This window comes from Tenrec ecaudatus, chromosome 10 (genome assembly GCF_050624435.1).
Source record: "Tenrec ecaudatus isolate mTenEca1 chromosome 10, mTenEca1.hap1, whole genome shotgun sequence".
Lineage (NCBI taxonomy): Eukaryota > Metazoa > Chordata > Mammalia > Afrosoricida > Tenrecidae > Tenrec > Tenrec ecaudatus.
The window spans coordinates 143,018,445-143,045,744 of NC_134539.1; the positions used below are offsets into that span (position 1 = coordinate 143,018,445).

Sequence of the window (27,300 nt, forward strand, 5' to 3'; positions counted from 1 at the left end):
TGGACGTTGAATGAGGGAAACCGCAGGAGAAGTGACATAATTGAATTATGGAGTCAAAGAATATTGGGAACACCATGCACTTCCCAAAAAACCACCTGCTGTGGAAGAAGCATTGAGTGAATGCCCTTCAGAAGTGTGGATGGCAAGGCTTTATTCCGTGGACGGTGGGCCTGCCATGAAGAGGACGTCCTGCTCAGTGAAGCTGATGGTCAGCCTAAAGGAGGATGAGCCGCCATGAGGCGGGCAGACGCGGCGGCTGCAACAAGGGGCACAAACAAAACAATTCTGAGGATAGGTTAGGACAGCGCAGTGTTTGATTCCTGGGTTGAGCATATTCTTGTGCTTATTTGGCCATTTGTATGCCATCTTTGAAGAAATGGCTATTCAAATTCACTGCCTGTTTTTAAATTGAGTTGTCTTTTTTTTTAACATTTTATTGGGGACTCTTACAGCTCTTATATCACAATCCATACATCAATTGCATCAAGCGTATTTGTATATATGTTGCCATCATTATTTTCTAAATTCAGTTTCTGTTTGGGTCATTGGTATCAACTCCTCCTTTTTCCTTTCCCATGCCTCCCCTCCCACCTGAGTTATCTTGTTATTGTGAAGTTGTAAGAGTTCACGTATTCGGGATCTTAGCGCTCTTCAGATATTCTGCATCAGGATGGTATCCTTTCGCCATACTTGTTCAATCTGTGTGCTGAGCAAAGAAACTAGATTACATGAAGAGGAATATGGCACCAGGACTGGAGGACGGCTTATTAACAACCTTCAATATGCAGATAACAGCTTTGCTTGCTGAAAGTGAGGAGGACTTGAAGTACTTGCTGATGAAGATCAAGGGTTGTAGCCTTCAGTTTGGATGGCAACTCAGTGTAAGGAAGACCCGAATCCACCCAACTAGACCAATAGCAGAGAAGAGATTGAAGTTGTCAAGAGCAGAGCTTATGGAAGCAGCAGTCGAGATCAAAGGATGCATTGTAGTAGGTAAATCTGCTGCATAAGACCTCCTTGAAAGTTTTTAAAAGCAAGGAGGTTACTTTGAGGATTGAGGTGTGCCTGACCCGAGCCATGGTATTATCAATTGCCTCCTATATACGTGTGAAAACTGGACGTTGAATATGGAAGATCAAAGAAGAATCGATGCATCTGTATTATGGTGCTGACGAAGAATTTCATAAGTTCCACTGACTGCCAAAAGAACCAACACATCTTTCTGGAAGAAGTACAGCCAGAGTGCTCCTTAGAAGGCCAGGATGGTGAGACTTTGTCTCAACTACTATGCACATGTCAGAAGGGACCAGTCCCTGGAAAGGACATCATGCTTGGTGACGTGGAGGGAAAAAAGTCCCTCAACAAGATGGATTGACGCAGTGGCTGCAACAATGGGCTGGCTGAGAGAGAAGAGCGATCGTGCACAAGGCCGCAGCAGTGTTCTGTTTTGTACCTAGGGCCACTATGAGTCGGAACTGACCTGACACACTTAACAAGAATCACAGACCCTGAACATTTGATGGGCAAGATTTCCTCCCATCCTGTGGGTTGCCGTGAGATTTTATTGTAAATGTGCTTACTATTTTCTTGTTCCCAGTCTATGACTCAGAGTGCCCATCAACTTGTGCTATAAATTAGGAACTGTATTAATAAACCATACGTTTGCTTGATTTTGTGTTTGTCAGAAATGTATGAAATCTGATCCGATCTGAGGCAAAGCACTCTCTCCATCCTACCAGCCAGGCTCCTCTCTAGTACCTGATGGAATCAAAACAGAGGAGGAAGTGCTAGGGATTCTAGTAACTTGTTTTTGCCTGTAAAGATTAAGATGTTAAGTTGTACTATTTTTAAAAATGCCAATTTCGCCTTCTTGTTTGGATAGTTTTTATCCTCTGCGTAGGCCCACCCCGCTGATCACTTTTGTTTGCTTCCTTAATGGCAACACAGTTGGGGAGAGTTTAGATGACAACTCGGTGTAAAGGATCATATCCCTTATGATATGATCCTGCTGCTGAATTTGGGTAGAAATGGGGAGACTCTTTTAACAATCTGGGATTTGATGCTTTGGTGTAAAGGCAACGTTAGAGAAGAAGCTTGTCTCAAAATAGCTCAAAACAGAGCAGTGACATATGTTGCAACATGGATGAACTCAAAAGCTCTAAGTCTGGTGGAAGAAGTAGACCCCAAAGACCACATAGTGTATGATTCCACTTACATGAAATGCCCGGAGAAGGCAAACCCATAGCAACAGAGAGTAGGTTCGTGGTCGCCTGGGGTTGGGGTGGGAAGGAGGGAGGTTACTATAAATGGGCACAAGGGATCTTTTTGGAAGGATGGGAATGTTTTAAAATTGAACTGTGGTGATGGCTGCATAACTCTGCAAATATACTGAAAATCATTGACTTGAACAAAAAAATAAAAAGGGAAAAGAAACTCAATGATTTCAACTAGACAGATCTTTTAAGGCCCCATGTTTTAAAGCCTGTATTTTAAAGAGGTTTTGTCCCCTTCAAATTTGTGTTTGTTTGATTTTTAATTTATTTTTGCAAATTGAAGTATCAAGAGAGCACCTCATAACTTACATGCTTCCCCCCCCCCCACTGTATCCTGTCATAGCTCTCCATCCTGCTGAAAAACCAAGATGACCTTGATAAGGCAATTGACATTTTGGATAGAAGCTCAAGCATGAAAAGCCTTAGGATATTGTTGCTGTCCCAGGACAGAAACCATGTAAGTAGCCCCACTGTGGCCTGGCAGCGGGAGACAGTTTACTTCTCTTCAGGAGCTGCTTTGCTGCTGACACCCTGATGTGCGGCTCAGCCCACTGAAGGGCCCGGAGCACCTTCTAGCCCAGTGGCCATGGCCAGGGAGCCCGGTGCACTTGATTTCACTCTAGAAGCTAGATTGTCAGAGTTGGTGTTGCACCCAAGGGTTTTCTGACTTGCGGTGTGGGAGGAAGAAAAATACGTATGGTCAAAGAAGAAAGTCTTTTGTTTCATGTTGATGGATTTTGACCCCAGCAAGAAAGGTTTGATCTACATGGGGATATGTTGATTGCTTAGCAGAGACTGGTGAGGATTTGAGGTGCTTCATAAACCCAGTTCCCACAGCTCCTCAGCAGCCTTGCCTTTCCCCTGGAACACATGTACGATGCACACCTTTCCTTCTGCTCAGGAGGGAAAAAGTCCTGCTCTGGGGGGCCCTTTTAACTGGCCAGCTGTCGTCTGGACAAATGACAGGCAAGTTACAAGGACTTCAGAAGTGAGGAATTCTCTCTTAAGCCATTTCCTCTCTGGAAAGGTCCCTTGGAGCTTCCATTGCACGGGAATGCTTTCAATCTGGGTCTGTTTTCTAATCACTGATTCCTCTACCAATGTTCTTCAGATGGAGGTTCCTGAAGGTTCCTGCACTCCTTCTGTTCCTCCCACTTCACCCATGGCTTAGGCCTCAAGAGAGTTCTCACTTGAGAACTCGAGTTTGGTAATCACAGAGATCGCTTCCTTTTTTCTCTCAACTGGATTTTACTTGATTCCCGAACTCCATTTCCGTCCCCAAAACCTTCGTGTCTACTGCCATTTAAAGACACATTAGCGTCGTTAGTATTTCTTGCTGCTCTATGCCTTGGGTTACCAGCTGTTCACCTCGCTTATTCCCATGGAAGATAACTTTTCTAAACTTGCATCTAACTATTTTTCTGCTCTTGATCTTTTTAGGATTTAGATGATCATAAAGTGTGTAATCTCGAGTTTAGCATTCCTTCACCATTTGTCAAATTCAGTTCTGCATGACAAAAGTAAATTTCTAATCTCAGCTGCATGACAAAAGTAAATTTCTAATCTCATCTGCATGACAAAAGTAAATTTCTAATCTCATCTGCATGACAAAAGTAAATTTCTAATCTCATCTGCATGACAAAAGTAAATTTCTAATCTCATCTAAATGTCGCCCGGTTTCCAGGTTTCCCATCAATGCTCTGGGCACTATCTTGCAGACTATTTAAAATTAAAATATCAAAGAGAAACCAATGGCTGATCCGATTTCAGCCATCCAAAGATAATGGGGCACATGCGGGACGATAGAACAAAATGGTTTGGGCAGAATAGAGATAAATTAGCTTTATTCTGCCCCAGAGTTCAAAGCTAATGATGCTTCACACATAGAAGGGCCCTTTCATGTCTCATTAGACACAACTCCCAGGGTCCCAAGGCAGTCACCTGTCATCTCCAGTCCACACCTGGGCAACTGAGCCTTCAAGAAGCTTTACCCACCAAACCAAAAAACCAAACTCACTGCCATCAAGTCACTTCTGAATCACAGTGATCCAGTAGGACAGGGTAGAACTGCCCTTTTGAGTGTTAAGACTAAGTCTTCACAGAAGCAGGAAGCCGCGTTTTTCTTCCGTGGAGTAGTTGGTGGTTTTGAACTGCTGACCGTGGTTAGCAGTCCAGCTCATAAGCCACTATGCCACAGGCTCCTTCACTCACTGACCCACAGCAGGATGGTAGGTAGTTCAGAAGTGCTCCTCGGGAGAAAGGAGGCTTTCTCTGCCGTACAGTTAGTCTTGGAGACACAGGTCTCAAGTCTCCGTGAGTCAGAATCCACTTGGTGGCAGTGAGGTTCTGTTTGTTTGTTTAGCTTATCAGTCACCACCCAGAAAAAGGATCTTAGAATCTCTCTTGTCCTCTGAAAGCTTCCTCTAGTTTCCTCCACAGTTGGATTTCATTAGAAGCAAAACAAAGTATAATATTGCCCGTGAGGGAAACTTATCAGCTACTGTGTCACTCCTATTCCCTCCAGCTCAGAAGATACCTGAGCAAGGAAAGATCCAGGAAGAGACAGAATTTGAAATTGGTTGTGTTTACTTTTATAAGTGACTAGCCTAAACAACTTAAAACTCTTTCGTCAGGAAACGCAGCGTGGCAAACATGTAAGCAAGTCTGGGAAGTGTTAGTATGGGTAATGAAAATACAGATTGATATGAGCCCCTAATAAAATGATTTTTTAAAAAAAAGAAAATACAGATTGATTTACCAAGTCTCAGTCTCCCTTGAGAAGGACCTCATCATGATTGGTAAAGTTAGAGGGCAGCTAAGAAGAGGAAGACCCTGCAGGAGCTGGATTGACCTAACGGCTGCAACAGTGGACTCCCGAGTAGGAACAATTAGGAGGGGGACACAGGACCAGGCGGTGTTTGGTTCTGTTGTGCACTGAGTGACTATGGGTTGAAACCAACTCAATGGCACCTAACGACAACAACAACAACAACAGCAATGCAGGTGAACCCTTGAATATTGGGAGTTAAAGCGTTGAATAAAAAGGAAACTTCAAGAATTTGTAAAAGGCCCTAGTAAATATGACATCTATCGGATCGCTCTGAGTTCGAATTGGTTTGGGCTTATTCTGAAGTTTTATAGCTCCCCCCTTTCCCTTCCAAAGATCCCCAACATTTCTAAAAGTTTTAATAACTTCATAAATGTTAAAGCTCTCCATTTAAGTAAATCACTCGGTTGCTTCCTGATCTTCCATGCCAATGTCTTCTTAACACAGAAGACTGGGCTGGATGCTGCTGGAAGGCCACTGCACCATTGCCGACCCTCACGTTCCAGGAACCTAGCTGAACCCACCAAACCCAGCTCACCGCTGTCAAGCCCATTGTAACTCATTGTGACTACACCACCACCCCTCACCACCACCACCACCCCCCCCCCCGGGTTCCCAAGGCTGTAAATCTTTATAGAAGCAGACTGCCAACATCGTTCTCCCGCAGAGTGGCTGGTAGGTTTGAACCACCAATCTTTTGGTTAGCAGCCAAGAGCTTAGCCACTAGCAGTCCTTTACTGTGCTATAATCCCACATTCCTTATTCCTCTTTTCTACTTCTAAGACTTACTTAAGCTTCCTCAGATCCTCGAAGTAACCTAGTTTTTATTTGCCAAGCCATGCTACATTCCTTTATTTCCTTGGAGTTTCCACCCCTGGCCCAGCATCACAGTCACATGGGGAGATTGAAAATACCAGTAGAAGAGACTCCTTCCATTGGTCTCAGTGGGGTGGGAGAAGGGGGCCCAAGCCCTACCAGTGGTTCTAATGACAGCCAGGGTAGAAAACCCATTACCTTGTATTGAAGCATAAACCTCACTTCCTACGACCTTGCTACTCAAAGTGTGTGGTCCGAGCTCTAGCAGCATCAGCATCACCTGGCAGCTTGCCTCAGCCCCCTCAGCCCCTGGTCCTGGCCCTGCCAAGACCTCCTGGCTCAGCCTGCAGCTAACCAGGCCCCAGGTGATTCATGGGATGCTGACTTTGAAGCTTTCTCTGAGTCCCACTTTCCAGCCTAGTGCCACAACTTTGCCCTTGGCTTTCTACAAATTAGGGTCTGTGTTGACTGTTGGTCCCACTCAGCTGTGAGATTGTCAGTTTGAGGACCTGGCATGGGTCACCTTGGCTATGTTTCAAGTGCACGTTGTGGTCAAGCTGTGCTGCGTGGCCACTGTGCCTCGGGAACGAGGTGCTCATTGGGTAGCACTTCTCTGAGTGGATGGCTGCGGCCCTCACGTGCCCTCCGCCAGCTTGGGCTGTTTTTTCCTCTCTGACACTCAGTGGAGAACTATTGCACATCTGAGACTTCAGCAAGAACATTGACTTCCCCTTGCTTCTGACTTCCCGTTAGAGCAAAGCGGTTTGTCAAGACTGCCCTGCATGTGATCAGCTCTGGCTGGGCAAGATGAAGACTGCTGCTTGGCGGCTGAATGCACCCCTGAGAGCGCGCTTTTTCCTGAAGGACAGGATATAGAGTTTGTTTAGGGCAATTTCTTTTAAAAGGGAGTTGAAGGAGATGGAGCTGCAAGCATCAACTTTGACCAAACTTGTTGACAAATTCTGAAAGTTACCCCCCAACTCCCAGTCAGGTCCTGCTCCTTTGTAGTCACCTCACCCCCTACCCCCGACATCTCTTGCTCCCCATGGAGCCCAGTTCTGTGCCTTCTCACTTCTCAGGGCCCCTCGCTTTCTCTCCAGGAATCACCGTGGTCTGACTGGTGAGCCCAAGAGGGGAGTGGGTGTGGTGCGGCTGCTGACCCCACTCTGAGGTCCGGGGAGAACTTGATCCCCAAATGGGTCTCATGTAAATTGTGGTCATGTGAAGCAAGGGAGGGCATTGCCTCCATTTCCACGGAGCGGTTGTGACTTTGCTGGGCAGGGAGGGTGCCATCACTTTCCACTCCACCCCCCACCCCCTACCCCCCGCCCCAGCAGCAAGTGATCCCTCTGTTGAGGTGACTTCCTGCTATTCTCCAGCTCTCTGGGGTCTTGGATGAGAAGGCATTTACAGAGCCCGCTCGTGTCGGGCAGACAGCTACCGGAATGCCTGTTATTCCTCCAGATCTGGGTCACCACCCTATCGATAAACTGGGGCACCAGGTCTCAGGGCTCACTCGGCCTGGCAGCTGCAGAACTCCACTGAGGGATCTGCCGAGAGAGAAGGAGGAGCAAGGGGAGACAGGAGTGCCTGTGTGTGGAATAAATTAACCAGGTGGCTGAGAGTCCCAGGAAGGGCGGCCTTGATAGCCTGCTGCTTCCAGAACCATTTCAGCCATCCTCCTCTTACCTTGCAGACCAGTTCCTCCCCGCACTCAGGGGTGTCGAGGCAGGTGCGGATCAAGGCTTCCCAGTCCGCCAGCGATATAAATACCATCTACCAGCCTCCTGAGCCCAGAAGCAGGCACCTTTCCGTTGGTGAGTATTTCACCACTTTTCTTTTCTAATTTATCAGCCCACGTTTAAAAAGCTCAACAAATATTTATTGGTTAGAAATCATCATTAAGAATTCACTGAGCACGCCGTTCCAAGCAGAATTACGCTCTGCCCTTGTTTGGAGAGCGCAGCAGGGCAATGACTGGCATGGTGTCCTGGCTTTTGAGGAACTTATGATAGTGGGATGTAATGATGTGATAAGATCCCTTTTACATGGTCCCTGATCTCACCAAACCACTACTTGAATGTCTCGCAGGACAGCGGCAGTCTACCCTCAGCCTTGTCTTCCTCCTTGGCTGAATTGCCCTCATTAGAAATCAGGTCCAAGTTTGAGTTTATACCTCTAGCCTTTGACCTGTTTCCTAAAGAGTTCTTATGATTCTGAGAAGATGTTGGCCAGGGAAACTCTGGAGAGTCCAACTGAGCTGTCTTGATAGGCAGGAGACTTCCAGGGTAGGCAGGGGGCTAGCTAGTATGAAGGCTGTGTCACTGTGCCAGGCCCCCCCAGGAAAGGAGTCTCCATCAGATCTCAGTTAGATCAGGAAACCCGGCATTGCTCTGGACCCCATTTCTCAAGGGGGGAAAGTTGTATCAGTGGAAAGCAGGCCTCATCACCTTCCTGTGCTAACGTTGCTGAACTCTGCTGCCATTAGGAAGCCCTGTCCACACAGGTAGAATTGTCGCCAACTAAATGGCTCTCAGAGGAGTCCAGTGGCAAAGTGGTTACTGGTTGGGCTGCTAACCGCAAGATCAGCAGTTTGGAACCACCAACTGCCCCTCAGGGAAAAGATGAGGCTTTCTTCTCCTATAAAGAACCCTCAGGGGCAGGTCTTCCCTGCCCTGCAGGGTTGCTATGAGTCAAATTGAGACCATGGCTGTGTGCAGTGCGTAAGTGAAATGCTCTCTATGATGCCGGCCTGTGTGTCGACCCTGTGGCGGAGCTTGTCTGGGTGGGATGTGCTTTCTGAGGAAGTTGCAGGAAAAATGTGTTCGTGGGGCACTGATTTTGCCTCACCGAGAAATTTCTGGAACCTGGGCACTAAGAGTTGCCAAGCTGAAAGTCTGTGCATGAGTCTCACATTTCTCTACTCAGAAATGGCTAAGTTTCCAGACGGGTGACAGAGGTAAGGTGGCAAGGAGACCCTAAACAGGTCATTTCTGGGCCTGAACTCAGGGGCCCTGCAGTACATGAGGTGACTGGAGCTAGATCTGGGGCAGGTGCACCTTAGTCCTTAAAGTGTGAGCCATGATTAAAAGGTGGGTATCAGATGTGACCGGATCTGGGGTCAGAAAAGCTTTAGGCTCCAATCTGAAGCCTGAGAGTAATTACACCTTGGGGATTTGGGAAGGCACTCCCCAAGGAGCTGCAGGTACAAAGGTTTGATGGACAGGTGATGTGTCCGAGAAACAGGAGGTAACTCAAACCAAGCCTGTTGCCGTTGAGTCAGTAGAGTGACCCTCTAGGACAGAGGTGCTGGGAGCCCTGTTGGCACTGGCAGTTAAGCATTGGATCGCTAACTGCTAGGTCCATGATTCAAATCCACCCACTGCTCCTCAGGAGGAAGGGGAGGCTGGTTGCTTCTGTAAAGCATTACAAGGCTGTAGTCTTGACAGAAGCAGACGGCCACAGCTTTCTCGTCAGTTGCTGGCAGGTTCAGATTTCTGACTTTTTGGTTTTCAGCTGAGTTCCTCCCACTGTGCCACCAGAGCCCCTTAGAAAGAAGGTGCGTTATACCAGTTTAAGGAGCCGAGGCCCTCTGATGGCTCCTGTCGGTTCACAGAGCCCCTTAGAAAGAAGGTGCGTTATACCAGTTTAAGGAGCCGAGGACCCTCTGATGGCTCCTGTCGGTTCAGAGGAGGCTAGAGCAGGAGGCAGAGCCTTGTAGACCTCAGTGGACTTGTGATTCTGATCTCCACTGCAGTGGAAAGTCACACTAAGGTTAGTTTTTCAAATGAGGAAGAATTTTGGAGTGGGTTAAAGATTTAAAAAAAAAGAAAGAAAGATTTAAAGGTTTTTAAAAGATTAGTCCAACTACAGTGTGGAGAGTTGATCAGAGGGAGGCAAGCCTGGACCTGGGGAAACCATGTGAACCTACTGCATTGATCCGGCTGACAGAAGGTCAGGGTGCTCTTGGTGTGTAGTGCAGAGGAAGGAGCAGACTGATGTGAGGCTCAGCGAGGCCATGTTTGTCACTGCAGCGGTTTACAGAGTGTGGCCTTTCAGGGATGTGCAAGGTCAAAGCTATTTCTAGAATAACCCTCAGGTATTGACTTTTCATTCTCATTCTCCTGTAGGTAAACAGTGGGGTTTTCCAGAAGTATGTGCCTGTGGTGATGTCATTGATTTAATTGCTGATGGAATGTGTGCTCATGTAGTAAGCACTGTTTTAAAACCCGAGTTTTAATTTCCAGTGCAGGAAATAGTGATAGGTATTACCCGCATGAATAAAAGCTCTTCTAAGTTCTCCCTTTTTAAGTGTAAAGGCATTCGGAGACTGAAAGGTGTCAGGGCTGCTGAGGGCTGGGGCTGGACTTGCAGGAGTTGAGGGAGAGGAAGGCAGATCACTGGTGTCTGCATCCAAAAGATGACATCCTTTACCGAGGCCGGAATGCCAGCAGGGAGGCCAGGTTTGGGGGCAGAAGAGTACAAACCTCATCTTTTAGACATGGTGACTTGGAAGTGACTTTGAGCTGCCTTAGAGGAGACATCAAAGGGTCTCCAGCTCAGAGGGGAGAAATCAGGGCTTAAAAAACAAAAAAAGAACATTTCAAATCCGAGCCACGAGCCCAGGTGGAGCTGGGCTCCAGAACCTGCACCCTTAGTGCCAGTCAGAGGCAGGTGAGCCTGCAGAGGACACACAGAAGCAGATGGATGATCAGGAGATTTGGGGAGGAGGCTTTGCCTGGGGTGAGTAAAGTGGGAAAGGATGGCCCAAGGGTCATTTCCCCCCGACAAACGGTGGAGAGAGTCAGGCCCTCTGGAGTGGAGAGACTGAGTAAGGGCGGCAGAGATGGGTGGAGGGGCGCCTGGCTGGTAGTGAGCCTTTGCAGTTCGGCCTCCCCCTCTGTCCCCACTAACACCTCTGAGTCTTTAGTGAGACCTGCTGAGGAGAGAGCTAGGAACCCAGGCCAGTCTCAGAGGGCTCTGTTTATTTGAAGGGCCTCCTGATTTTTTTTTTTTTTTTGCTGGGCAATGAGTTCGTTGAGAGGATGCCAGTAGCTGTGCGATCCTCCTGCGTTAACTCTGGTTCTGCTCTCATGACCCACGCAGATAAGCTTCCTTTCAGAGAGTACCTTTGCAAAGTGTTGAAGCCAGCTTCCATGTTCCTGCTCTGTGCCTTCCATCACATTGCACGTGTTTTGAATTCCCGCACCCCACCCCACCCCCCCCAAAAAAAGCCATTTAGTCTGCTAACCTGCTCAAGTTTGAAAATCAGAACACTGCCGAGAAACTGCTAGGGAATACACTAACCTCTTCGAGCAAGGCAAGAGAGTTTTCCCCACATAAAGTTGCCCTTCCTCCCATTTTTGCCTGTGGAAGTTCCACGTACCTTTGAAGGGTGAAGCTCACCAACCATTTCTGGACTTGTCTCTGCCACAGTCTGACTCCCATTTGGCCTAGTACACCTTCCTAAGTCCCATCTTTCTCCCGACCTTGACACTGAGCTCCCGTGTGGCAAGCCAGACTGCATCCCTCAGGAGTGGGGGGCTGACGAGCTGAGATAAGCAGGGTTGGGGAGTTTAGCTCTGAAAGAAAAAAAGAGATGGGCTAGTAGTTACGGGAGCAGCGAAAACAAGGTTGGGGCACTTTCAGGCTAGAGAGCTGAGTGTGTCCAGGAAGGTGGCAGGGAAAGGAGAGCGTGGAGGCAGGCCAGGGAGGGGACTCCCTGGGGAGGGGTTGGCAACCCAGGCATGAGGAGGGGAGAGGGTCCTTTCTGCCTCTGAGAGGAAGGATTTTAACAAGGCAAAATGCCTTGTCGTGACAGCAGGGTTGTCAGCCTGTGTGTAGTACTCATCCAGTTCTGTCCGGCTTGGAAAGGCTGGCAGTCAGAACCGCAGAGGCAGTGCCCAGAATGATAGAACCCGGGGTCATTTTCCTTCGCCTCCAAAGGCCTCCCATCGCCTTGTGTTCAATACCTTCTGTGATTGCAGACAAGACCAGAAACCGTTTCGTGGTGGTAGCAACAGCAAAGGAAAATAGAAAAAGTAACAGCATACAGGCTGTTCTTGGCCAAATAGTGTATCAGTGTGGGGCAGCAATAGCGTTCTGCATGGCCAAGGCCAGGGGAGCTTGGTGGGACACGCTGGGGAAAACTAGGTTAGGGATTTCGATTGAGGTGGAAAGTAGAAATGATTCAGACCCCTACCCACACCCCAGGAGAGAAAAGAGCTTGGAGAAAATAGTTGATGGTCAGAAAAGGCCCCCTTTGTACTTGCAGTGACCTGCGCATTAGGGCTGACCCACAGCCCTAAGTCTCCCTGTGGAGGTCACTTCCTGCCTGCACCAGCTTCTAGATGAGGAGGCTCCTAGGAGAAAGGCTGTGATCTAGAGCCTATCCTTCAGCTTGGGGTTGAGGAGCCAGCAGAGGACTGGCCTGGGCAGATGGCCTTGCCTTCTTGAGAAGTCCTGGGCCCCTCTGAACAGATGGGTGCCGTTCTGTTCCTTTGCTGCCACCCCCGCTGAGGCTCCCAGACCCTCACAGCCCGGTGGGAGCCATGGCACTGGGAGGCTGGGAGGCCAGGGGAGGGTACCCAAGAGAAACTGCTAGCGTTGAATGGCCCCGTGGCTTACACCGTCGAGGCTCCCTGCCCTCTCTGCTGGGAGATCTTGTTCAGCCTGCAGTCTCGCTTCATCTTGACTGCTGTTGTGTCTCCTTGGCTCCCACTTTCTGAAATGAAGATAAAAACAAAACTGAAAATGCTGCAGAGCCGTTCTGCCAACTCCTGGTTTTTCCATTCGCTTCCTCTGATAGCCATTGGTTTGGGGAGACTTCCCTTTCCTGCCCCAAGCTGTGGGCCTATGCACAATGGCCCCTGGCCCAGTGCCCATCAGATAAGGAGGCTGGCTCTCTGCAGGCAGCAATGTGTACTGGAAAAAGTGAAAGTCTCTGGCTGGAAAGTAAAGCACTGCCGAGAGCTCTGCCGGCCTCCCGCCCAGCGTGCCAGCCTCGGTGAGGTCATGCAGCCCACCTGCAAGGCCCCGGAAAGCTTGAGGGTGGCTCGGGATGACAGTGGCAGGCAGGTGACTGTGGGCCTTTGCTCCCAGGGATGGCTCTTGCCAAACAGGGCAGATCATCTTGTCAGAGGATGATTTTGACCTGAATCTGGGATTTCATCAGCACGTGAGAGGTTTCTTGCCTGCTTCTCCATCCCTGACAAGAGGCATTTTCCCTTTGCTCTAGTATAGTGTGCAGTCTTTTCTCCCGAAGTGTTGATCAGAAGCGCAGTGTACGGCCTGACTTAGGGGATGCCTGACAGAGAAGACCAGGGTAACTCCAGCTGTGGGTGGGATCTCCAGGTCAGTCGTGGGGTGCCCACCCCTGTTTCTCAACATTGTCAAGGCTGGAGACCAGGTTGGAGAAAAACAGCCCAGACCTGCTTCCCTTGAGTTGACGTTGACCCATTCGGACAGAGTCGAACTGCCTCACCGAGTGCGCTCGGCTACCAATTGTCACGGAAGCAGACTGCCACAGCTGTCTCCCTCGGAGCGGTTGGTGGGCTCAAACTGCCAACCTTTCAGTTAGCAGCCAGTGCTTCACCTGCAGTGCTACCAGGGCGCCTTCCCCAGTGTAGGCCCTTTGCAAACACTGCAGCAGAAAAACCAAAGGCTTCCGTGGCATCCCAGAAATAGAGGGAGTAGCAGAAAGCCTGCTAAGTCTCACACAGATGTGAATGATGGGCAGAGTCTAGAAGGAGCCGCAGCTACAGCATTTAACTGAGCAGCAAGAAAGCATGCTGAAAGGGGAGGTGCATAATTCCTTGTATCTGCCACACAGTGACGAAAACAAGTGAGATTCTGTTGAGTTCCTACCATGAGATCGTGCCATTTACCTACACACACCTGTGTCACCACATTAATAATTTCCCCAAGGATCGTGAAGTAGACAACTCTGTTTCTGGTGTAGAACCTGAGCTTTCAGATGGTTACAATGGAAAAGTTATTGTTCTACATAGTTTATTATTATAAGAGTTTTAAATGAAAGTGAGAGGAAGGGGTCATCCCATCTACCATGGTAGACTGAGTCAGGCTCCCCCCAAACCTTCAGCCACCAGGCTCCCCTCTGTCTCTCTCTGTCTCTCACCCCTAGCCACATCCCCGTGGAGCATTATGCTTGCGGTTTCGTTCCAGGAAACGCTGTGCTGCATACAGGCCTGGACCCGACTGGAGTCGGGATGGTGTGGCACGCGAGATAAGAGAGTAGCTAGCGGGCCTTGGGTTGCTGCTCTTCTATGGAGCGGAGCGGGCTTAATTGGCTCCCTCGAGCCGGAAGGAGCAGTGCTCAGGATGAGAGGACTATATTTAAATTGCGGAGCAATCCGAAATCGTGGTGTGCAGTTTTCCTGAGCCTCCTGAGGGTTGAAGCCTCCAGTTTGCCCAGTAAGTTTCGAAAGAGAACAAGATACAAACTCCTGGCTTCACCTTTGCGACTTCTCTGATCATGGAGGCAATCACGGAGTCCAAAGTGCCGAGCTGGGGGCAAACAGGGAGACCGGCGGACCGAGTCAAATGCCTTCTGACAGCAGAGCATGGCGTACTGACGCGTGTTGTTTGCACCGCTCACGTGAGCCTCCCTATTGCTGTGCTCACGGCCTCCCGATAGTGTCGACAGAGTAGAACAGCCCCAGGGGTGTCCGTGGCCGTACACCTTTACGGAAAACGACCGACACGTCTGAGCCCCTAACCACTGTGCTACCAGGGACCCTGGGTGTGGCCAGAGTGCTGAGTCATTGACCTTACAGATGAGAGGTGTGCCTCTCTTAGCCCTGCAATGCACACAGCGCCTGCGCCCTAGAACTCGGGTAGTTGCTGAGACGAACGACAGGTTCCTCTTGTGTTGAGTAAAGCAGATGCTTCCCTTCAGGATCCATGAAAAGATTCACCTTCCAGAATGCCTAGCCTTCATAAGCACCAGGAAATATTTGTCAGGCCCCTATTGTAGAGATGTTGAAAATCAAATAAGGTCATTTCCCAGTGCACAACTAAACATAAAGCACCGGTGCAAGATGACAACCTTAGACCTGATGACTAGAAGAGTGGGCATGGGTAAGGCTGCAGAATGGGCCTCTTCCTTGCATTTCACACTGGGGGGGCCTTTGGCGGGTGTCTGAGGGGGTCTTCTTACTGATACAAGGAGCCCTGGGTTACTAGTTAGCCTGTAAGCCCCCAAGTCAGCAGTTTGAATTAAAACAGCTGCTCAAGTGGGAGAAAGGAGGCTGTCTGCTCCACTAAAGAGTCACAGGTAATTCTCTGCCCTGCAGGACTGCTGTGCCATGTGTTGGCATCGACTCGATGGCAGTGGGTTGGGTTGGGTTGTCTTACCTGATACAGGTAGAGACGGAGAAGGGGAGACCGACTGGAAGAACAGGACAGCAGAGAAAGATGGAGCCAGATGCCGGTCCTGTTGGATCCTTGGGATCCAAAAACTCAGGAAGACTAGGCCAATGTGCTGACCTGTTTCCCAAATGTGACCTTGGCTGGGAGGAAGTTGTGAGGAATGGCTTTAATGCTCTAGCGAGATAAGGAATCAGGAGTGGTGTTACTGAGGAATTGTTAGGTGTCAAAGATTTTTGAACTTGTTCTGATTGCCAGCTTAAGTTGATTTATTGGAGTTTTCTGGAGGTTCTCGGCCTTATATAATCTAGTGCTCCATCTCGGGAAGAAGCTGCTTCTGAGGAAGTATCTTTATTTGTGTGCCCACGCCCCCACCCCCGCCCCACTTTCCTGGAAGCCAGCCCATCAGCGTTACATCCCTGACCTCAGTCACCTGGTCTCTTGAAGCCAGCCCCGTGTTGGGTTCTGTCTCAGGCTGTGCAGCTTGGGCCCTGTTGTCAAAGACCTTGTTTGTGTGCCTCAGGCTCCCAGAACCCCGGCCGGAGCTCACCTCCCCCTGGCTATGTGCCCGAGCGGCAGCAGCGAATTGCCCGGCAGGGCTCCTACACCAGCATCAACAGTGAGGGGGAGTTCATCCCAGAGACCAGCGAGCAGTGCGTGAGTATGGGGTCCCAGGCACGACCAGGAGTGTGTCGGCCCAGTAGCACAACAGTTTTCTCGGTGGGCAGTGTGCAGAGATGGATGTGGCACTTTGTAAACCAGAGCTGCCCCACATGGACTGTTCCTCTTTAGGGGCCAGTGTCGATTCCTGCCAAAGACAACTCTAAAATGCTTGATGCATGTTCCTCCCCTGTGATCCGATCTCACTGCTTCCCTGCTCTGTATGCTTCCTTCCCACTCTCTGTCTTCCAGTCAGTGAATTACAAACATACTGCCAACCCTAAACGGACAGGGTTTGGTTTTCGTTGGTTATGTTTAACTTTTGATATTCCTTGGCTGGTAGGGGGTGTAAATGATATCCAAATGACACTGTGGTCTTGGTTACTTTGGGTGAACTTTTTGATGGTAGATGGCTGTCTAATTGCCACATAACAAATTATCACAAGTGTACAGCTTAAAACAACATACACTTTTTGTTTCACAGCCTCACAGGCCTGGGCCTGCCTTAGCTGGGTTCTCCACTAAGGACCAACAAAGCTACAGTTGAAGGTGCTGCCTGTCTGCTTCCTTCCAGAGTGTGAGGTTCTCTTCACGCTTGTGGAGTGGTCGACAGAATTCCCTTCCTATGGTTGTAGGGCTATTGTCCCGTTTCTTGCTGGCTGTCAGCCAACGACTGCTCTTTGCTCCTAGAGACCACCCTCAGTTACTTGCCACCCGACACTCAGATATGCCACCTTACTTCTTCAATTGAGGTCAGCGTTCTGCAAAGACGGAGTCTTGTCTACTGTAGCATAACTGCAGGAGGGACTGCTCTATCCCTGCCGTTCTCTGAGCTAGAAGCGAGTCACAGGTTCCAGCTGCACCCAGGGACGGGATTATGTAAAGGTGTGACTCCCTGGCAGGTTACTTTAGGCTCTGTCCACCACAGTAGCTTACTTATTTTAGTGGTTGGTTTTCTTGACCCGGTGATCAACTTGCTGAAAAGGCTGTTTGGCCTAATGGATTCAGCAAGAGATCTGACTTCAGTCCCTGGAATTTCTCTCCAGGGAGAGGACATTTCTTTTTTCTTTAATCATTTTATTGGGGCTCCTACAACTCTTACCACACTCCATACATCCATGCACTGTGTCAAGCACATTTGTACATACGTTGAAGAGGACATTTCTTTTTTTTTTAAATCATTTTATTGGGCTCATACAACTCATCACAATCCATACATACATCAATTGTGTAAAGCACACTTATACATTCGTTGCCCTCATCAGTCTCAAAATTCGCCTTCTGCTTGGGTTCCTGGAATCAGCTCATTTTCCTTTTTCCCTTCCTCCTCCCTCCCTCATGAACCCTTAATAATTTATAAAGTATTATTTTATCTTATCTTACACTGTCCGGCGTCTCCCTTCACCCACTTTTCCATTGCCCATCCCCCAGGGAGGAGGTTATATGTAGATCCTTGTGATAGGTTCCCCCTTTCTACCCCACCCCGAGGACATTTCTTAAGGGTAAAATATCCAATAGAAGGGCCAGCAGCCTTGTGTGAGGGATTTTGCAAAAATCAGAAATCCTCCCCGCAGCTCCAAAAAGCTAATCGGTGTACTGCATTATTCAAATTAGTCAGCTAATCTGTGTACTGCATTATTCAAATTAGTCAGGCTATAAGATGCCCGTGGGCTTAGCGGCGACTTCTGCCCTGTCTCCTGCCTTCCAGGTAAAGGCATGTTTGGAAGCATACCTTCAGTGTCTGGGCTGCAGACTCTCGCTAAGGGACTTCACCCGCCATCCTTGTACTTTCTCTCACTGGCAGCACCTCCCTACTTTTCTTCCCCTCGCTGTCTTTTCATGTCCCTCTTCGTTCGAGGAAACAAAAAGAAGTCACATGGAGTGAGGTCAGGTGAGTCAGGTGTGTGGGGCAAGAGAGAAGCATTGCTGTTTTTTGCCAAAAAAAGCGGGCGCACTGAGATGGCTGTGTGAGCAGGCGCATTGTTGTGGGGCAAAACCCGTCCCCCATCTGCCACCAATCAGGCCTTTTTTGTCACACACTGTTACGCAATCTTTTCAGAACCTCTAAATAGAAGACTTGATTAACTGTCTGACATGGTGGAATGAACTCCAAATGCACTATCCCCTCACATCAAAAAAATGAGTATCGTCTTGATCTTTGATTTTACTCGACAAGCTTTTTGGGTGTGAGGTGGCTTGATTGATGTTTGCTTTCAGGGTTGTAAGAAGAATAGTACTATGTCTGGTCACCAGTAATGACCTTGGGCAAAAAAGTCTAGATCACTTCCAGGCTGTTCTTTCAAAGCACAGCATGTTTCTACTTGCACACTTTGTTCCCGGTCAGTCGGAACCCAAGGCACAAAGTTCACAGTGAGCTCTCTCATTCCCACATCTTCCATTAAAACTCGCTGAACACACTCCATGACAGTCCAGATAACTTCCCCATCTCTTCAGTGTCCATTGTCGCTCTTCAAGCACAAGTGCACAAATTTGGTTGACATTTTCTTTGGCTTGGGAAGTTGACAGATGTCCAGAATGAGGTTTGTTATCAATCAACATTAGACCTTTTTTGAAATGAGAAAATCACTCATAAACACTTGAGTTTTCCCCATAGCACTGTCCTTGTAGGCTGTGTTCAACATCACAACAGTTTCTGAGACGTTTTTCCCGAGCAGGAAACAACATTTCCCAGCTGAATGTTGTACTCTTAAATCGGGCATCACAAATAAGACAAGGTTCAAGCAAAACCGCTTTGACGAAAATATGCACTGTGACCAGAGCGAACCTTCCCCGGCAACACCACTGGGTCCTCTGACTCAGGGACTGCTCGATGCTCTGGATCCTAGTGGGGAAAACATGAAAGCCCCGCCCAGCGGAATGTTTTTACAGGGTTTTTTATTTTTTGGTAGCCCCTCTTAGGCCTTTTATTATGTTGAGTAGTTCCTTTCTGTTCCTGCTTCATGGAGCGCTTCCATCAGGAATAGGTGTATTTTGCCAAATGCCTCTTCTGCATCAATTGATAACGATCTCTGGTTCTTGTTCTATGTATATACGGTGAATTCCATTGGCTGAACTGTCCGAGCATGCCTGGGATGCATCACACTCGGTCATGATAAACACACACACACACACAGTGGGAGTCTATCGACTAGAAATTTTTAAAAAACTTTTTGCATCTGTGTTCCTAAGGGTTGTTGGTATGTAATTTTCTATTCTGGAGCTGTCTTTGCTTGGTTTTGGTATCTGGCTTATAACTTACTTCATAAAATGAGTTCGGGAGTTTGCGGTCTTTTCTTATCTTCCGGAATGATTTAAGTCAAGTTCATGTCCACTCTTCTCTGCATGTCTGGTAGAACCCCCAGGTTGGCCCTAGGCCATTGTGGTTGTGGTTGTGGAGATCTCTTTCATGACCTGGTCAGCTACTTCTTTTGATCTGGGTCTGTGTAGTTTGTCTACTTCTGTCTGTGCGAGCTGAGGTAGGTAGGTAGTGTGCTTCTAGACAGAGGTCTATTCTAGGCTTTTACATTGGTTGGAGGATTGTGCTATTATCTCAGCCAATTTAATTTATTTGTGGTATTTGCATCTTTGTTAGGTTTGCCAGTTGTTGGTCGATTTTGTTAATCCTTTCAAATAACTAACTCCTTGTCTTGTTGAGTCTATTGTTTTTGATTCATTTATTTCTACTCCAATCTTTATTATTTCTTGTCTTCTAATGACTGTGGGTTTATTTTACTCTTTTTATTCTAATTGTTTCAGATGTGATTAAGGCGTTGATTTTGGTTGGTACTTTGTCTGATGTGTGCATTTAATGCTAATAAACATTGCCCTCAGAAGTTTTGATATGTTGTATTTTTATTCTCATTTGTTTTAGGAAATGTAGAGTGTCCATTCCTTATTTCTTCAATTACCCAGTAGTTTTTAAGCAGGGTGTTGTTCAATTTCTGTTGGTAGTTGAATTTTTCCTTTGATCTTCCTATTATTGATCCCCAGTTTTATAGCTCTGTGATCTGAGAAGATGGTTTATAATATCTCGATGCTTATGTATTTTAAATGTTGTATTAAGGCTTGCTTTGTAACCTAACACATGATCTATTTTAAACAATGTTGCAGGTACTGGGAGAGAATATGTGTTGTTGGGTGAACTGTTCTAGAGCTATCTAAGAGGTCGCCTTATTAGTTCTCCTGAATCTTCGCTGATGCTCTCTCTAGTTTTGTCCTTCCTCAAGAGTGGTGATGGAAGTCTTCTGTTATTATTATTTTTTTAAATCATTTTATTAGGGGCTCATACACTTCTTATCACAATCCATACATACATCAATTGTGTAAAGCGCACTTGTACATTCATTGCCCTCATCATTCTCAAAACATTTGTTCTCCACTTAAGCCCCTGGCATCAGCTCCTCATTATTTCCCCTCCCTCCCCTCTCCCTCATGAGCCCTTTCTGTTGTCCGTCCCCCAGGGAGGAGGTCGCATGTAGATCCTTGTAATCGGTTCTCCCTTTCCACCCACCCTCCCTCCACCCTCCCAGCCTTCTGTTGTTATTATAATGTTGTCTCTTTCTCACTTCATACCGATGACTTTGATGATGGATGTATTCTGAGGATCTTTCATTGGGTGCATAGATACTTACTATGATTAAGTCTTCATGCTCAGTTGTACTTTCATCATTGTGTCGCGCTCTTTGTCTCTCATGGTAGATTTTGCAGGGAGTCTATTTTATCAGATTAACATTGCCATTCTTGCTTTGTTGTTGCTGCTGCTATCATGAGTTTGATACATTTCCCCATCCCTTTGACTTTGAGTGTTTTGTCTTTGTATCTGTGATGTGTTTCTTATAAGCAGCATATCACTGGGTCCTATTTTCTTATTCAATCTGTTGTTTTCTATTTCTTGACTAATACATTTAACCCATTTATAGTCAAAATCATTGATAGATAAGAATTATTGCCATCATTTAGCTGTATGGTTTGGGGGCGACGGGGCGGCATTTTCGTCCTCATACTTTCCTGTACTGAGTTCCTTTTGTGACTTGTATTGCCTTTCTCTTTGCTTCTGTTTTACTCTTGACTGGGACTCTGCACTTTTCTTCTTGTTTATTTCGATGGGGTTTGTCCATTTTCTTGGAGGCTGCATCTTTGCCAGTCCTTGTTGTTTCATGTTTCACATCTGCCATGTTTTACTTGTCAGTTTCTTTTCTCCTGTGCATAAGTCTAACTTTACCAAATACACACTTCATGGATCAAGAACAATTTTTCCTAAAGTGATGTAACCCACGCCAGGAAATTCTGTTTAGCTCATCTCAAGAGAATGTAATTAAAATTTAACTGTGCAATTAATTTAGCTGGACTGGCAGTTTTCTAATGACAGTATAACCTAAGGCGTGAAGCATTGTTGGTAGAACTGAGCCCTAGTGTTAAATAGGAAGAGGTAATTGAGTTGGGAACGAAGTTTATAGTTTCTCTGTGAATGTACTTTGGGGCTCTGGTAAAGGAGCTCTCCCTGTCGAGGGAAATGACCAGCAGCAGCTGCAGGCCTTTTGGTTCCTGCATTGGACAAAGGGCCAGAGAAGCCATTTGTCTAGGTCCCTCTTGCATCTGAACCAAGAACTGGGAGGGTTTTAGTTTGGGGGCTGGCCGGGTACTAGGTCGGCGGTGACTCTAGACGAGTCTCCTGACCCCTCTAGGTCTGCAGTGACTGGCCGGTGACATGAGGGCAGCACTTTTCTTGGTCGGTTATAAATGATAAGAGTGTAAGCAGAAGCATCTCGGCCCCACCCAGCCTCCCTGGAAGCCTCTGCAGGGTAGTACCATCTCCAGCACCGAAGCCAATGTGACTGAGCCAAGAAAATGCCAACAAGAGCAGCAGCGTCTCCGCTTTGCTTTCCTGGCAGAGCTCCTGGAGATGCCAGCCAAACACCTCCCTTCTGGGAACTGGGGGAGAATGGCACCTTCCTCACCGGGCTTCACACTGCACTGTCTTCTCACTTAAAGGCCCCTGTGCTGGCTCTGGCTGGGCCATCGGCCATCGCCCTGGGTCACCTGGCTGGAGTCTTAGAGGGACTGAGGTTTTATTGTGCGGCTTGTCTTGCAGATGCTGGATCCTCTGAGCAGTGCTGAGAACTCCTTGTCAGGGAGCTGCCAGTCTTTGGACAGGTCAGCAGACAGGTATGGGACACCGCGCGCACGTGTGTGTGAGAGCGAGCGAGCGCATTTCAGGGTCTGACCTAGATAGATAGCTGCTGGCCCCACAACTCCTGGGGTTCAACATCATTCTGCAAGGGAAAGAAACATCCTGGTTTACTAGAAATGTTCCCTGGCCTTGCTTTCCCAGGCGCCTGGAGTACGTCCTGTCTGCTTCGTTCCACAGATCTGATGACAGCTCGCAAGGGCAGGCTGTGGTCCGTTGTCCTCTCCTAGCCTCGCCACGGTCACCTAGATGAGGGAGAGTGGGCCTTTGGTGTTTGGCGGGGGGAATGAAAGAATTATTCACAAGCTTACTTTTTTTCCCCCCAAATTTTTCTGGTGGGATAGGAACTAGTAGATAAAAACCAGTCAAGAAGAGCCCACTTCTTACTTGAGGTTTGAAACCAGCTCTGTCCTCCATGAAGATGTGGCTCTGCTTGACCTGATTCCGCTCTCACCTAAATTCGTGAGGACCGAGACCAGATCGCTCACCCCTGGCTGGGCCCAGGGCTCCAGGCAGAGGCTCGGGAGCGGGGTTGGGAATGTTCCTTCCTTTGTGGGACTGATTCATTGTCCTCATGCGTCCTGCACTGGTGGCCTGGCTGAGTTTGTGCTGTATCTGTCCTGCCCGGTATGTGCCCCAAGGAGAGGGGTGCTGCCTGCTCCAGAGACCACAGAACAAGTACAAAGGGTAGCCTTGCCTTGGGCTTGCTCTTGAACTAGGGGCCAGGAGTTGGAGAGCCCTGCAGCCCAGGACTGGCTTTAGCTGTGGGGTGCTTCCCTAGCTTTGGAGCCTCGGGCCATGGCCTTTCCTCGGTTGGATGGGGTCCTGGCAGAGGCCTGGTAGGTAGGAAGTGGGGGCAGCTACAAATTGGAGAGGACCTGTTTCAGGTCTCTCAGAAGGGATTGGTGGGGAAGGGGAAGGGCCCTCCAGGTAGACAACTGGGAAAGAGAGATGTGTTTATGCTCCTCCCTATTCTTGGAGTTTCCCTCTGTCCTTATAGAATGCTTTAAATTCTCTCTTCCCCTTGGGCCTGAAGCCCAGTGAACAGAGCTGACTTTCTGGGTCTTGCCCCGACTTGAGCTCGGGGCTCATCTGCCTTTCAGACATCAGCGTGAGCAAGGCCTCAGTCCAGTCCCAGCTCTATCACACACGGGACTGCTGAGCGACAACTCTGAGCTCCCCGGAAATGGGTGGGAGGGAGTCCTCTGAGAGGACGTGCTGATTGGAGTGCCCGGGGCACAGGCTATGGCCCTGCCCTTGGAGTTACCTTCCAGTTCTGCTGCATGCGCACTATACTTCTGGGCAGTCAGCCATGTACCTTTTGGGAACCTCCATTTACCCACTTATAAAACAGAGACTAATGGCACCTGGTTGCGCTGTGTGAGGCTTGGGACCTGCTGTTCGCTTGCGGCAGTCTTTTTCTACCTTCCTGGGGGTGAGAAGGAAATGAGAAAGCACCCCTAGTTTGTCAGGTAACTGAGTGCAGACACTGGTTAGTACCTTTCACCTGGGACAGCCTTGGGCTGAGGTGGGGAGCCTTGTGTCCAGGGTGGAGTCCTGTAGGATATGGGCCACAGACAAGGAAGGGGGCGGGCAGTAGAGGCATTTTCTCTGCTTGCCAGGCATGATAACGTGGGAGCGAGCCCGGCCTGGAAGCCCATCTGGACATCCTGCCTCCCGCCCAGGCGGCGCTGCTGCAGCCTCTGTTGTGATTTCTTTCTGTTCTCTGCAGCCCATCCTTCCGGAAGTCACGAATGCCCCGCGCACAGAGCTTCCCTGACAACAGGCAGGAGTACTCTGGTGAGTGGTGGGTAGGTGGGTCCTGGGTGAGCAGAATGCTAGGGAGGTGTCTGTGCTGTCACGCCCTCGGGCCACCGCGCCAAGGTCTCTGCACCCCACCCCCCACCCCCTGTCTCCTACCCAGATCGGGAAACTCAGCTCTATGACAAAGGAGTCAAAGGCGGGACCTACCCCAGGCGCTACCATGTGTCTGTGCACCACAAGGACTACAACGATGGTGAGTCTGCCTGCACCCTGCCCTCTGCTGGCCACCTGGGAGAGGGCGGGTGAGGTCTGCTTTACAGGCAAGCCGCTGCAAGGGTGTGGGCTTTCCTGTATTCCTGAGGAACAGCTCAGAAGCACTGGCATCGAAAAGATAGGAGGGATGACATTTATAAACCAAGGTGCTGCATGTGGGCGCCGTCTTCTGATCCCAGGGTCAGTGGCACCAGCTCCCAAACAAACACAAGGGCCTGTGAGCCGGTGACCACACAGAACAGAGCCTCCAGCCCGACTGGCTGGCGAGTGGCCAGGGCCTGGGGGCTATCCCTGTGCCTTCCCTGTAGCCAGGACCCCTGAACCATCTGGCCACAGTGGCATCCTCCTCCCTTCTCGAGCCTTTGCCCTAGGGTATGGCCCGTGTATCCCCCTCACTGCGCGCTCGGCCGCTGACCGGGGCCTGACCTGCTCTGCCTGTGCGTCCTTAGGCAGAAGAACATTCCCGAGAATACGTCGCCATCAAGGCAACTTGTTCACACTGGTGCCCTCCAGCCGCTCCATGAGCACAAACGGCGAGAACCTGGGCTTGGCCGTGCAGTACCTGGACCCCCGTGGGCGCCTGTGGAGTGCAGACAGCGAGAACGCCCTCTCTGTGCAGGAGAGGAACGTGCCGACCAAGTGTGAGGAGGGGGCACGGGGTTCATGGGCTGTTGGGGTGGGCCTGGCACCTCTCCCCACCTTCAATCCTATGTTAAGACAGTTAACGTGCTTTGGAGCATTACGGCATTTAATGACTGCAGAAGACATTTAGTCACGGCCTCAGCAGGCCCTCTGCTGGGGTTGGGGGTGCTTTCCTGCGAGGCAGGAGGTGCTGCGGGCGGCCATCATCCGGCCCCTGGGGTACACAGACAGAGTCACTACACCTTGTTTTCCTCCTCTTCTGCAGCGCCGAGTGCCCCCATCAATTGGCGCCGCGGGAAGCTCCTGGGCCAGGGTGCCTTCGGCCGGGTCTATCTGTGCTATGATGTCGACACGGGGCGTGAACTCGCTTCCAAGCAGGTCCAGTTTGACCCAGACAGTCCTGAGACAAGCAAGGTACTGCCAGCGCCTTGGCTCAGGAAGCTACAGCATGCTTTCTCAGTTGCCCTTCCTCTCAAGCTCCCTAGTTCGAGGCCCGACCCCGAGGTGAAGGGGCCACGGTCCAAAGAGCACCCCGCCAGGCCTGGGGAAATTGGAACTCAGGAGGCTGTGACCATTCTCACTTCGAGCCCCCCCCCCCCCGCCCCACTGCTCCTCCAGCCCTGGGCCCTGCTTTTGGGAACCTACAGAGCCTCTCTTTGGATTGAGCTTGAGGTGTAGACAAGTGCTAGCACCAGCACCCCGCTTCCCCAGGGCACTCTGTACCCCAAGGGTGCTCTAGGTTGCAGCTGAGGCCCACACAGGTGATTTCCCCCAGGCACCCTGACTAGGGCAAGACGTGGGCCACTGTAACCCGCCCTGTGCCCCCCTCCTGCCTCCCAGGAGGTGAGCGCGCTGGAGTGCGAGATCCAGCTGCTGAAGAACTTGCAGCACGAGCGCATCGTGCAGTACTACGGCTGCCTGCGCGACCGCGCAGAGAAGACGCTCACCATCTTCATGGAGTACATGCCGGGGGTAAGTACCTGCGCCACAGTCTGGGGCTCTGAGGGGTCGCCCACCTCCAACTGGGAACCAGGGCTCCAGGGGAGCTGACAGCAGAGCTTGGGGTCCAAGGCCCAGCCTCTGGCTGCAGGGGGTCTGGTCCGACCAGGCTTACCCTAGAAGAGCAGGCATCCCCCTTCTGCTCTGCACTGAGTGTTGCTCACTTAGGTCAAGCTGCCCGGCAACCCCTAGTACAGTGCCCCTGCCCCTTGCATGCCCCTGCCCCTTTTCCCCCTGTGACTCCTTGTGACTGACAGGGCTCAGTGAAAGACCAGCTGAAGGCCTACGGGGCTCTGACTGAGAGCGTGACCCGCAAGTACACCCGGCAGATCCTGGAAGGCATGTCCTACCTGCACAGCAACATGATTGTTCACCGGGACATCAAGGGTGAGCTGGGGGTGGGGGGTGTCAGCTGCCGATGCCACCTGGTGTGGGCTCTAGACGGAGCTCAGCTTCCTGTCAGGGCCCTTGAGCCATCTTCCTGGGTGCTGAATGGGGGGGCTGGTGGCACGATTTGGGGGAACACTCTGAGATGCTCTGCAGCCACTGCCACGGTGGCACGCGCACATGCGCGGTGGACTCCGCAGGCTCCCACCCTGCCCAGCGGCCTGCCCTGACCAGGGGGAGGAGGACATGCCCGGAGGGCCTGGGCTGGCAGCAACTACTCACTTTTCCACACCCAGGAGCCAACATCCTCAGAGACTCTGCGGGGAACGTGAAGCTGGGGGACTTTGGGGCCAGCAAGCGCCTGCAGACCATCTGCATGTCGGGGACAGGCATGCGCTCAGTCACAGGCACTCCCTACTGGATGAGCCCCGAGGTCATCAGCGGCGAAGGCTATGGAAGGAAGGCGGACGTGTGGTGAGAGCTGGGGACGGCGCAGAGGGGCCTGGGTGGTGGGGGCCAGGCCCGGGCTCAGCTGGGCCCCCGCAGGCTCAGGTGGTGGTGGGAGAGGCGTGTGCAGCAGCAGGAGTTGGACGTTAGCCCTCACATGAGTGAGTCACGGTGTCACTGCTGGAAGCTTCAGCCTGGCGGGCCCTGGAACTGCTCAGTGTCTGGACAAAGTAGGCTGTCGGAGGAGACCACCTGTCCACTAGCGGGCTCTGCCCGCCTCCTCGTGCCTTAGACACTGGAAGAGCACCCCCGCCTTCCCGAATGGTCTTAGTGGTTGAATGGTAGTCCCCGGGGATGTTCATGCCAATCCTTGGAACCTGTGGCTGATGCCCTATGGGGCAGAAGGGATTCGGCAGTTGTGCTTAAAGGACACATCTTGAGGTGGGAGACAATCTGGGCCGTCGGGTGGGTGCCTCGCAGTCACAGGGTCCTTAGGAAGAAGGAGCAGGACAGGAAGGCAGACGGGCTCAGAGATGTGGCAGTAGGAGGAGGTCGAAGTGATGTAAAGAGCACCCACAGGCCAAGGCGTGCAGGTGTGGCCTCTAGGGACGGGAAAGGGACCGCGTCCCCTGCCAGCC

At 50.1% G+C, this 27,300-nt stretch overlaps 1 protein-coding gene across 2 annotated transcripts in view; it reads left to right on the forward strand.

Moving 5' to 3' along the window:
* The window catches only part of MAP3K3 (mitogen-activated protein kinase kinase kinase 3), a 65,412-nt gene that overhangs the window by 35,393 nt on the left and 2,719 nt on the right, over window positions 1-27,300 (forward strand). For both annotated transcript variants that reach the window (XM_075562050.1, XM_075562051.1), the window contains 11 exons: window positions 2,617-2,730; window positions 7,613-7,733; window positions 15,827-15,960; window positions 22,055-22,128; window positions 23,883-23,950; window positions 24,075-24,167; window positions 24,637-24,828; window positions 25,095-25,243; window positions 25,670-25,801; window positions 26,086-26,215; window positions 26,512-26,689. In XM_075562050.1, coding sequence (XP_075418165.1) covers window positions 2,617-2,730; window positions 7,613-7,733; window positions 15,827-15,960; window positions 22,055-22,128; window positions 23,883-23,950; window positions 24,075-24,167; window positions 24,637-24,828; window positions 25,095-25,243; window positions 25,670-25,801; window positions 26,086-26,215; window positions 26,512-26,689 — 1,385 coding nt within the window. The remainder of the gene's footprint in view (window positions 1-2,616; window positions 2,731-7,612; window positions 7,734-15,826; window positions 15,961-22,054; window positions 22,129-23,882; window positions 23,951-24,074; window positions 24,168-24,636; window positions 24,829-25,094; window positions 25,244-25,669; window positions 25,802-26,085; window positions 26,216-26,511; window positions 26,690-27,300) is intronic.